We start from the raw sequence: 12,906 nt of genomic DNA, 5'->3' as shown, positions 1-12,906 counted from the left end.
AAAAAAAATATCCAATCCCGTTACAGAAAATTCCACTATACACTAATATATAAAACAGCCCTAATCAAAAAGCCTAATTTCGGAAATAGAAGCCAAAAAAGGAAATTGCGCAGCACGATCTGAGAGCCACTGACACATTTGGCACTATTTTAGAAAAACGCACAAACGAAACCGAAAAAAAATATCCAATCCCGTTAAGGAATAAATCTTTCTACGCGATTCAGTGGAAAAATCCGATTCAAAAAGCCTAATTCAAAAGATATAAGCCAAAAAAGTAAATTGCGCAGCACGATCTGAGCGCCACTGACACATTCGGCACTATTTCAGAAAAACGCACACACGAAACCGAAAAAAAATATCCAACCCCGTTAAGTAATAAATCACTCTACGCGAATCAGTGGAAAAATCCGATTCAAACAGCCTAATTCAAAAGATAGAAGCCAAAAAAGTAAATTGCGCAGCACGATCTGAGAGCCACTGATACTTTCGGCACCATTTCTCGAAAACGCACGCACAAAACCGAAAAAAAATATCCAATCCCGTTAAGGAATAAATCACTCTACGCGAATCAGTGGAAAAATCCGATTCAAAAAGCCTAATTCAAAAGATAGAAGCCAAAAAATAAATTGCGCAGCACGATCTGAGAGCCACTGACAATTTCGGCACTATTTCTCGAAAACGCATGCTTGAAACCGAAAAAAAATATCCAATCCCCTTAAGAAAAAAATCACACTACGCGAATATGTGAAAAAATCCGGTTCAAAAAGCCTAATTCAAAAGATAGAAGCCAAAAAAGTAAATTGCGCAGCACGATCTGAGAGCCACTCACACATTCCTCACTATTTTAGAAAGACGCACACACGAAACCGAAAAAAAATATCCAATCCCGTTAAGGAATAAATCACTCTACGCGAATCAGTGGAAAAATCCGATTCAAAAAGCATAATTCGAAAGATAGAAGCCAAAAAAGTAAATTGCGTCGCACGGTCTGAGAGCCACTGACACTTTCGGCACTATTTCTCGAAAACGCACGCTCGGAACCGAAAAAAAAATATCCGATTCCGTTAATGGAAAAATTACTCTACGCTGTTATGCCGAAAAGATCTAACCGAGAAGCCTAATTTCAGAAATACAGGTGAATAAAGTATACTGTGTAGAGCGATTTCACAGGCACCTGCCTTTCTGTTACTTTGGTACATATATGCACCTTCAATTGTAATATAATTGTCCTACTGGTTTGAGAGCAGCCTATTCTATGCAGTAGTTATGAAATATTCTAAACTAAAATTAAAATTTAGAATGTAAAAGAGATAATACATAACTATGTTGCAATGGAATGTCAAAATCTAGAATCTTCTATAGCCGATAATAACGGACAATGCGGTAGTATCTTAGGATACGGCACTCACACCACTTTATTTTCCACGTGTATCGTTATACGATTTACACTATGTAACATAACTTTTTTTCACATGTAGTATATTACCACCGTAGAAATGTTCACAGTTAGTAATCCTGAACTTTATAAAGTAATTAAGACGTCAATCAGCGATATCACTACTTCACGAAACGTTCTGAGATTTAATGTTTTATTTTGATGCGGGAGAATATTGCACGATGTTACTGTTATGCCCGCTTGCCGCCAACTGGAAGTTGGCTGCAGCCGGATGTGCTAGGTATTTTTGTAGCGGGAAAATGTTGCATCTTTGAAATAGCTATGTGATAAAGTATCGATGTAAAATATCAAACGATGCCTCTTATATTTAATAACGTCAATGATGCAAATATAGATATATTTCTGTTGCGAAAAATTCCAAATTTCTATAATTAATTTATGAACTGAAATTATTAGCTATTCCATTATACTAATGGAAAGACAAACCATTACTATCTTCGGCAATGGTTCAAGTACTCTATGCAATAATCACCAATAATTAATTAAATAACAATGAATTCATATCCAAACTTATATTAGAAGGCTCGCTGAGGCTGTGCCTTCACGATGCAATTACAAAAGTTGAATTAATTATAGACGAACATTAAGTCACAAATGAAAGCGAGTGATTTTGCTCTTGGTAAAAAGAAAATGAAACTACGATAGTTATATATTTATGTACCTTTTATTCACTTTGGAAGTTTCACATATACACGTTAATTATTAACAACATAATTCTTCGTTTCTTTTTTCATATCTATCAATTTCTTTTTTATCCTTTCCATCATTACTTGGAAAATATAAATCAATGAAAAATTCTACCTTCCATAACATAGTAATAATGTAAACAATAAACTAACTCTTTCTTTTTATTTATAACTTCTAATTCTTCTTAAGTTTTTACTTCATCATCACTTTCCCAATCGCTATTACAGACTTTTTTCCTTTTTTTATTTGGAGGTCCAGGTGGTTCAACAGCTGGTTGTGAGCTTTATTTTGGATCAGTAATTGGTCATGATCTGATTTGCCCATACCACTAAACTTTTTATTTAATATCACAGATTCTTCATCATCTTCCTCTGCTTCTTTACCAAATGATAACAGATTCAAATTTCTGTAACAAAGAATACTCTGTAAATTGCAAAGAATAATATTCTCAGAGCTAAATTCTGCAAACATATATCATTTTTACTTTATTCTGGTTGTTTTAGTTTTTGAACTGTTCTTTACTTCTTCACTTTCCTGTACTATTATTCTTGGTATAATATCAGAAAATGGATTGTTCAATATTATAGTTTTTATAAATCTTGGAGGATAAAGTGGTCTATCATTCTACAAAACAGAGGAAATATTATATTTATATCAAGAATTGATATATTTTCTTGTAAACATTAAATTTACCTCATCTACAGATGCTTCTTCAAGTTCAAGAATGTTATATATTGTTTCTCCAGTAACTTTACCAAAGATTCTATGTTTATTCTGTAATTCTGGTGTAGAACCAAGAGTAAAGAAGAATTGGGATTCATTGTCATCTCTGCCACGGCAATTGAACCTCGTCGACGAAAATGTAATCTTGTATGAAATTCGTCCTAAAACACATATATCCAATAATTATTTTTGAATAAGAAAGGAATTCCTTTTGTTTCTAAATATAGTCTCACTTTAAATGGTTCTTCATATATGCTTTTACCACCTTCCCCTGTACCTGTGAGATCATTTCCTCTTCTCACTGCTTTCATTCAAACCTCTCTCTTTTCTTTATGTACCTCAGCTCTACCATTCTGAAATATAACACATTACTGCTGGTCAACAACATTTCTCTATGTAATAGCTTACATTTAATTTTCTACATTTATCATTTACCAACATTCAGACTCTATATGCAATTTATCTTTACCTTTTCTAATTATTACCAAGTGTTCATTCTCCATCTCTCCAATGATCCTCATATTTGCAAGTCAATGCCACACATGTTTCTCTCCTGATACATATGCTGCCTCTTTTCTGTTTCTTTATTCTGCATCACGCGTTTCCTCTTCTCACTTCTTTTATTCCAACCTAACACATTAGCGATGATTATTAACTTTGACCACTGGTATTAATATTCATTTAGATCAGGAATACAACATACCTTTCAATCTCACTGTATTCTCCATATCTTGTTGTCATAACAGGCCATCACCTAAATTAATTGTAATTCTTTTTGCTGCCAAAACCATCTCCATTTTCTGAATTTTTATTTGACCATCAAAGATTTCTATCTTGTATGTCATATGGTTAACCGACCTGGAATGCAATAGACATATCATACTTTACATATTTATATTGCTGCTTCAATTTTTTCTCGCTATAAAGTATAATTCTTGGCATCTACGTTGATGATATTTCATGAGTCCAATATTTTTCTATTGTTGCACGTGCCTGTTTATTTCCACAGAATATTGTCTTTTCTAACTTACACTATTTAATTATAACTAAAGGTTAGGTTAAGACAAATACTTACATTCTTTTCGTGATGAAGGCACACCTGCATGAACACAACAATGCTTCCGGCGTTTGTTTGTAATTTTTTCTCATTTCCCATGCACTCTCCTGTTCACTTGGAGAAAAATTAACAAATTGCTCAATTTCTGTGTTTAATTTATGAAATTTTATAATTGCGTTGTAAAGGCGTACCTTTGCATATTTGTCGCCTGCCAGGCAAAAAATGAATGCTGATTGTCTAATTAAAACCGCTGTTTCGGCTGAATTTATTAAAGAATGTAGGAAACTATATGATTTTATTTATTAAAATAAATTAAAATATATTAGGTGCACGTAACCAGAGTTAATAAACTATTTGAGAAACTATTCCAAAATCATAGATGGCGCTGATCGCAGGCGGTAAAATTTGTATTCGAACTGGATACTAGATATCAATTAGACAGTAGAAAATTAATAAATTGCCAAGTTTTTGTAATCAATTCATGAAAATTTATAGCTGCACAGCAAAGTTGGAATTATAGGCAATATTCTTATAGGATGTTTAATTTAATAATTAATACTTACATGAGCGATAGGTTTCGTATTTCCTGTAGTAAACAAGAATGCTGTAGAAAAAATAAATTATTTTATTAAGAAATTTTATTTACAATTTTTTCATTGACGAAAAATGAACACAATTAAAACTAGATTAAAAAACTACCAGCTATGGGACGAGAATCGAATCACGGTCCATTACCACGGGAATATTAATCTATCGTTTTTAGGCCATGACTGCACTTGTATAATGATGGAAATAAATCTGTAATTACAAAAGTAATGAAACTTTAATCGTAAATATTTCAAAAACTATTGAGTAGCTGCCGCTATAATGATATATTTTCTAAAACTGCATGACGATATCTACAAACCTGCAAAGTTTCAACTAAATCGGTGACCCGCAGGACTTGCACTCTCCTTGTGAACTTTGTTATATGATAAAACTTTCGGTTATTGAAAAATCATATCGGCTTAAAAAAAGATGAAAATTTGAAAGGCGATACCTAACGATAAATTAGATAATAAAAAAATCTATTTTTTTTTTTAATTAATGTGTTTACATTTAACACATTGCACCCTGGTCTCGTGATACCGTGATTCTGTTGTTATTATTGTAGGATGGTGAAAACAAGTTTTATTGTCTTCAGTGTACAGGAATTAAATATTTATATGTTCCTTCTTTAAATGAAGGAATATCGAGTCTGCGCGAGCGGTTTGAGACACCGAAAACGGACAGAACAATATAAACAGAATAATACGAACACTAAACTCGGAAAACTAATTTAACACAAGAAAAGAACACTAAAATAATGTAACTATACACACGGAAATACGCTATAATTCAACTCTCTCCAAACCGAACGACTCACGTCCGTGAGGCTGATATGATTCAGCCCATTAGCGATTGCTCCCATAAAAAGCACGTCACTTTCCGCATTCGCTATTCGCTCCCGGCCACGATTACGATTTCGTCGACCTGCATTTCACCTCCCGGTAAAGACCGCGCAGCTTAGTCTTGCTACCAAAAATAGCCTTTCATAATGGTAACGGTTTCGATTTGCTTCTAAAAAAATGTCACGCATAGGTCACTGACCGGTTTATAATTTGTTTTTCTAAAATAAAATATCGCGAATCGGCGTTGGCCGATTCACGATTTCTTTCCCGAAATAGTAACCTACTAATACATATGCTTGTAGGCACTTGTTACCGTTCCTTTTCTATTTAGCCTTAATTTTAGCATTTAGTAGAAATATAATACATTTTTTTGAAATATATACTATACACTATTTTGTGAAAAGGTGAATAGTATTTGAACCGTTCACAAGCTGAAGCGATTAACTCCATTTTTTGAATTTTTTAAAATTTTGATGTCAAATCATTTGATTGTTGTTTAACTTTCTATACTTAAAATAATTTTCTATATTTTACTCTTTGGAGTTAATCGATTTGGCAAATGAGAGGCTCATTTAATGTACTTTCTTTTAATTATTTATCTCCTGCTGACAGCTAAAATTTGACCGTCATACAATGTGTTAATAGAGTAAAAATAAAAACTATTATTTCTCTATATAATGTATATTTTTTGTAGAACAAGATAAATATTAAAATGAATAAAATATAACGAAAAGAAAATTAAATTTTGAATTGCATAATAAGTAAAGTCTTATCTAATAAATTCGTCGATATGATAAGATTAAAAATAAAAATCAATATTAATTATATCTAAAATGCATGTTATGTAATCCAATACCAATTAAGTTTAACTTAACTTTAAACGTTTGTGTCTCATGCTATCACGCAGACTATGTAGAAATTCTAACTTCATACACTCGTATAATGCACTTGCAAATACATATATGCGTAAGTTATTACGCGACAACGCGTTTTACAACTGCACTTCACAAAATAAATTAACATTGAACTTACAATCAGATCTATTGGCACTCTATACATCTCTTTTCTTTGCACAATACTATAGAGACATACACTTTCAAGAAAAGGAAACATTACAATTTATAAGCGGTTACACTCAGTGTTGACAAACAGCACTATTATTATTTTTATTGTTAACGCATGTACATTAATTTTTGAATCAATTCGTTATGAAATTTTAGAAAGAAATATGTACATAACACGCAAAAATGATACAATATTTTAATTTTTTTATATGTTTTTTTAATTGTAATTAATATTGTATTAAGATGAATATAAATGAAAGATAAAATATGATACATTTGCTTCCTACAGAAAGAACAATATAAAAAACATTCCGAATATTTTTATAAGCAGCGTTAACAATAACAATAAATATTTAATTATAACAATTCACTATTAAATTAACAGTATAGAAATTCTATAGAAAATATAAACAACTTGCATATTTTATTATAGAAAGATTGTCTGAGGAAACTTTGAGTGATATTTGCTCATATTAACAAACAATGCCATTATCTTATACTTTAAAGGCAACACTGAGGATAGATGAGTTTGATAAAGAAAAGTGTACCTTATAACTACGTGTAACAATAAATGGAATTCATATGCGCAAAATATTTTGAATTAATTTGATAACCTAATACTCATTCAGAACAATTCTTTTAATACATTAAAAAATCATTTTTATAAAGTAGCTCTATCAAAAAAAATTGATACCATATTCTTTGGCTTTTATTTCTACTTATAAAGCTCTGATTGCCTTCACTCATCAATACAAAATAATAATTTATTTTTTTGAATATTACCCTTTTAAAAAATATAACTTTTACATACCTAAATATACTAAACAATAAAATACAAAGATAAAGCAATAAAGATTCTAAATAGCTTTGAATTCAATTGTCGTTTATAAAATAATTTTTATTTGTTATATTTTTTCCCTAAATCTAGAATCTGTTTGTGCATACTCGCCAAAAATGGTTTTCTTTTATTATATTCAGCAGCACACACATTCAACCAAATTTTCATACTATCGCCTAGACCAGTGGTTCTCAATGTATAGTACATGTATCATTAGTGGTACATTGAATATTTTCAGTACATGGGCTAAACCAATTTCTAACAATTTGTATATTATATATAGTGTGTTATGCTACAATTAATATACACTACTTACAGAGTGGTACATGACTCAATCACATATTAATTAGATGGTACATGAAAAAGGTTGAGAATCACTAGCCTAGACATACAATTATTACACAATACACTCGATTTGCGCAATTTATCACGTTTACCTTAAAACTATTAATTAGAAACTAACACTACACAGTTCAATAATTTAAGGAATTGTTAAATGTTTGCAGAGCCATAACAGGAGGTAGGACGAAACATGTTAATTGTATCTTCAATACGAATCAATTATCAAATAGACATTATATACTGATTATTATAAACAGTAGATTATTTATATATTTTATTATCTCTTTTATTTGTGAATTAAAATTTGATATCCTATTAATCATTAATTCTTCAAGTCAAATAACAACTAAATGTAATAAAAGTTGAGCCTAAATTTTTGCCTGCAGAATAAGTACCCAAACAAAATTAAAATTAATTCTAAATTACTAACACTATGTTATAAAAAAAAAAAAAAAAAGAATGAAAATAAAGAAAAAAAGAATAAATTTATATTTCTTTTTTTTATTAAATCTATTCTTAAGCAAGCGTTAAGTTTCAAGCCAAAGATTAATAAAACTAATAATATTCACGAAAATAATTTCATTTAGAATCTTAAATTATCATAATAGACCTATTCTGCTTAAAGAAGTAAGAAAAGCTGATTTCTTACAGAAATTTTTTGAAATACATAAACTTATTCTTATAAAAAAAAGACCTTTGAACGCAAATTGTGAGAATAGAAACAAAATTTTTTATTTTCATACTGGCAAAAGATTATTGTATCAATGTATATCTTATTAATTGAATTAATTTGGACCACTGATGTAATAGAGTTGATGCGTATTTCTTATGATTGAGTATTAGTTGTAACAATATTGGTCAAAATACACAAACAAAAGCGATTACAAAGTGGCTATGTAACATTTAAAAACTTGTCATCGTACATGCGACTGCAACCTCCTCGTTATTATTTTTGTTGTTGTTATTATAACTTGATATTATTTACATATTTCTCGTGTAAATATCATCAAGCAAAGCACACAAATTTTTTATTAACATAGCTGAAATTATTTTTAAATCATAACCATTCAAACAATTCGTAAACTATTTGTCTATTCAGCCATTGAAACCACATATAAGTGGTAGATGAAATAGATGATACAGTTAACAGCAACAGTAGCAGGTTACTGAATTAATATAACTAGTAATCTGAAAATTAACTAGTATTCAGACCAGTCAGATTCTTCTGAGTTTGAAAATAGGGAAATTATATCATCATCTATATTATGTAGCAAACGATTCTCTCTTTCTTCAATAAAGTCCCAGAAAATAACTTGCTGTAAGAAATTTAAAAATTTTTTGTACATTTTTTCCTACATTGATATAATGATTAGTAATTCAGAAGTTGTATATCAAAATAAACCGATAAAACCAATTACAATGAAATGTTGAACTTACACGAAAAATATCGGCATCCATATCATCAAAACGTCGTTGACGAACAGGAGGACCAACATCTGTTTTAGTACCATCAGGAAATGCATGTAGATAAAAACACTTGTTGCCAAATGGACATTTACCACATCCTTTATTAAAGTACTTACAATGTTTGGTGCTATAAATAAACAATATGATTTAACTAAACATTATAACAACACATGTTTTATCCTACCTTAATGCACATTTGTAATCCATTATCAATTTCTCTTTCTCTTCTTTAGTATCTACCCAGTACATACTTGGACATACAAAATCAGAGGTAGCACGGCATTCTGGACAAGCTCTTATAATTTTAATGTCAAACTGTTTAGCTTGTCTCCACTTTCTAATGCAACTTAAACAAAAGCAATGATTACAATTTGGTAAAATACCGAATCTTTGTTGTCCAGATGCCTTTTCCATTATAACTTCAAAGCAAACACCACAAGATTTTTCTCTACTACGCTGAATAGCAAATGAAAGCTCCATGTCTACTTCATGCTGTTTGACACATGCCTGAAACATAAATATTAATAATGAAGTGTAATTTTATATAATTTGATCATTCTATTTAAGTAATGTAACACAATTATGTTACATTGTATATACTTATATAATTACATTTGTGTGTTTCTTTCGAAGTTCTTCATTGTATGGATGAAGTGCAGCACGATTGCACAACTCACAAATATTTCCATGTAGATATGTACAATTACGCTTCTTACAAATTCCAATTGCTTCTGCATATGGACATAAAGGTTCTACAGATGGATTAGATGCTTGACCAGATGGATTTACAGCTTGAGCATAAGATATTGACATTGTAGATGTTCCTGAGGTTGTAGAAGCTTTATTTTTGGATGATGATCCAGCCATATCTGAAGGTATAAATTCTGGTGCCTTTACCCACTCTTCAGCAATATGAGTATTTTCTTTACTGGAAATATATAAATATATTGTAGCACATTATATTTCTTATTAACCTAACTGTCATAGGTGTATGTGTATGTGTGCATATGTACATGCATATGTGTATATCTCATATTTCTATATATAATATTGCAATACATTATGTAATATTCAACTGGTAATATGACTTAAATCTTGCTGAACTATAATGTCATCTGACGACAACATACACATTCTTTATTGTTGTTGAGATATTTGAAGTGTGTTGTCCAGGTGATGAACTTTCTACTGAATCTGCATTCACCAAGATATTATCAACAGTTTCAGTATTATGACGAAAATGGCACTGATTTCCAAATTTACAGATACCTTGTTTAAAAAAGCGACAAACAGTATTCAAAGATGGGATAGAAGAAGATATTATTTCATTATTTCCATCATTCCTAACTCCTTCAGTATGGTGGTATCTGCAATTATTTCCTTCGCGACACATACCATTTTTAAAATAACTAAAATAGAAAAGATAAAACATTAGATCAAATATCACAAAATATTATAAATTTTTATTTATTAATGAAAATATTACATTATTTTTGTATATATATATATATGTTTATACATATGTATAATAAATATCTCTTAGTATTATAAATAACAATGAATATAAATGTATATCATACTTATTTTACATACATATATAAAAAAATATATAGAAATATGCAAAAGCATTTTAACAAAATTTCAAGATTTAATTTTTTTATTATGTACATATAAAAGTAAATTAAATTGATACAATAATTTATAACCAATAACTTTGTACATGTACAAATATATAATAAAATTAGCAAATAGAAAAAATAAGAAGGAAACAAATGCAAATCCTAAAAAATATTGATACTTTTACAACCTAATTTGTTGATGTATTATTGAATATTCTTATATACATAGAGATACATTTTATTATTTAATTATTCACATGTTGTCATTAAAATACATTAGAAAATAATTGTGGAATAATTTCTTACCGGCAAACAACGTTCTGTGTCCAACTGTCGGCCATTTTCTAAAGCTTCCACTTTAACAATAATCGACAACGCGTCCTCAAAAGGATCGCGTATAATCTCTTTGACAGTGGCAATATGAAATATAAGAATTTTTCAAAACAAATATACGTTTTAGGTTGCACAGTATCGGATACTATATCACCAATTTTATTTAACAAATATTTCCTCACAAGTCCTTCAAAAATTGTAAAAAAACACTTCTTATACACTAATTTCTTTTCCTACTCCCTCCCACCCAATCTCTCTCACTCTTTACATGACCATATGATATATATATACATATATATATGTTTCGGTTCCTGCACGCTCTCTCTCTCTCTCTCTCTTTCTCTTTTGTTTTTACCTTTTTAATTTTGATTTAAATTTCCTTTTTTTATCAAAATTTTACTCTTCTACATATATATACTATCAGCTTTTATATATTAATGGACAAATATCTAAGATCTACTGTAACTCATTGACTTAACGCGTAAGAGTACATATATCACAACTAGACTAACAACAGGCAAATTCACATTTAACCATAATATACAAGTTAGAGCATGCGCTCGAAAGTTTCAAGTGTTCAAAAGTGATTTATGGGATTAATCAACTCATTACACATCAATTTTTAATATCATTAAAACAATATAAATTAAAATGTTATAAAATTATCGATTTGAAAAGTAAATGACATTTCTTATATATTTTTGTATTTTTATTGAAACAATAATTTTATATTCGTTTTACTATGTATTGTTTAATATTTTTATATTTGTTTTTGAATTCTGTCATATGGTTTAACAAATTATTAATTCATTATAGCAATTCAGTATTGGAAAAAATTCCTTATTTATTAAATATTTTGTAATATTTACATAATTAAAGTAAATTCCTTCAAGTATAATACTTGCAGTATAATATATGAATAATTATTAATATCTTGTTAACAAAATTTATTTTTTCATCTAGCATAGTCTTCATCGCAGAAACAAAAATGTTTTTAGTAAGTATATATGAAACAGATCGATATATAGCAAATTTTCAATGAATGTTACATTTATAATTCATTTTTGACTGTAAAATAGTGAAGAATGTAATTATATCTTAATTATATTACTTATGATATTAATACGTTTTACATTTTTCTTAAGATATTTCTTTGACATACTTATACATATAGAAGAACTAGGAAATAAAACAATGTAATAATGCAATTATGAGAACGCAGCTTTATTTAGTTTGGTCCAAATAAAATTTTAATCATATGTTGGTAGTGTACACGGGTTACCGCCACGGCTGTTGTGTTTCGACAATGAATACAGATTCATATTTTTAAGTATAAATTGAGACGAAGTGCTATTTAGCATTGAGATAAAAAGGTGATGCTTATTTTTTAATACCTAAAAATCTAAAAGTGTTACATGTTTTCAAATAGGATTTTAGTTGATATGAAATTTTAAATTGCATGTAATATCTCAGTTTGAAGTAACAAACTATGATCTTTATTTGTTTCTTTATTCGGAAAGTATTATCATTAATTGTTACGAAATATAAATATAATCTTTTTTATCTATTTTTATTTATGTTTTGCTTCTACTGTCAGGCTTGATTAAATCGCAAGTGTAAAATACAACATGGCGAAGTGAAGCTACTTTTTATAATAACCTCAATTTAATAAACAATTGTTTATTATACTTATAGAAAGAAATGTAATATCGATTATTTTTAAAAAATGTTTTATTATTTTTTCTTGTTATGTAGTATCTTTTTTTTTCATCTGATCAAACGTATTTTGTTATTTATGTTTATGACATTTCTCCTATTTATATTTATTTATATAATTTGAAATAAACTTATATTATTTATGTATTTATGTTAAATGAATAAGATATTTAA

At 29.0% G+C, this 12,906-nt stretch overlaps 2 protein-coding genes across 4 annotated transcripts; both read right to left on the bottom strand.

The window, feature by feature from the left end:
- Positions 1–2,841: 2,841 nt before the first annotated feature.
- LOC108548046 (peptidyl-prolyl cis-trans isomerase CWC27 homolog) lies at positions 2,842–3,191 on the bottom strand. Its single transcript, XM_017900812.1, has 2 exons — positions 3,100–3,191; positions 2,842–3,027 (listed from the first exon to the last, which is right to left on the bottom strand). The coding sequence occupies exons 1-2, from the start codon at positions 3,175–3,177 to the stop codon at positions 2,842–2,844; spliced, it is 264 nt and encodes an 87-aa protein (XP_017756301.1). The 5' UTR covers positions 3,178–3,191.
- A 5,605-nt stretch (positions 3,192–8,796) lies between these two features.
- LOC108548073 (probable E3 ubiquitin-protein ligase makorin-1) lies at positions 8,797–11,391 on the bottom strand. 3 transcript variants are annotated; one of them, XM_017900844.1, is made up of 7 exons: positions 11,372–11,391; positions 10,990–11,203; positions 10,195–10,473; positions 9,677–9,992; positions 9,249–9,571; positions 9,035–9,191; positions 8,797–8,913 (listed from the first exon to the last, which is right to left on the bottom strand). In XM_017900844.1, exons 2-7 carry the CDS (start codon positions 11,022–11,024, stop codon positions 8,797–8,799), a joined length of 1,227 nt encoding a protein of 408 aa, XP_017756333.1. In that variant the 5' UTR covers positions 11,025–11,203; positions 11,372–11,391. The 3 variants fall into 3 exon arrangements, with proteins under 3 accessions (XP_017756333.1, XP_017756334.1, XP_017756332.1); XM_017900845.1 differs by lacking the exon at positions 11,372–11,391 and having other exon boundaries at positions 10,195–10,258; positions 10,334–10,473; positions 10,990–11,236; XM_017900843.1 differs by lacking the exon at positions 11,372–11,391 and having other exon boundaries at positions 10,990–11,236.
- Between the last annotated feature and the right edge of the window lie 1,515 nt (positions 11,392–12,906).

This window comes from Eufriesea mexicana, unplaced genomic scaffold (assembly GCF_001483705.2).
Source record: "Eufriesea mexicana isolate 0111107269 unplaced genomic scaffold, ASM148370v2 scaffold1358, whole genome shotgun sequence".
NCBI classification, from domain to species: Eukaryota; Metazoa; Arthropoda; class Insecta; order Hymenoptera; family Apidae; genus Eufriesea; species Eufriesea mexicana.
The sequence above is the reverse complement of the archived record's forward strand: the minus strand, read 5'-3'. Positions and strand labels throughout refer to the sequence as shown.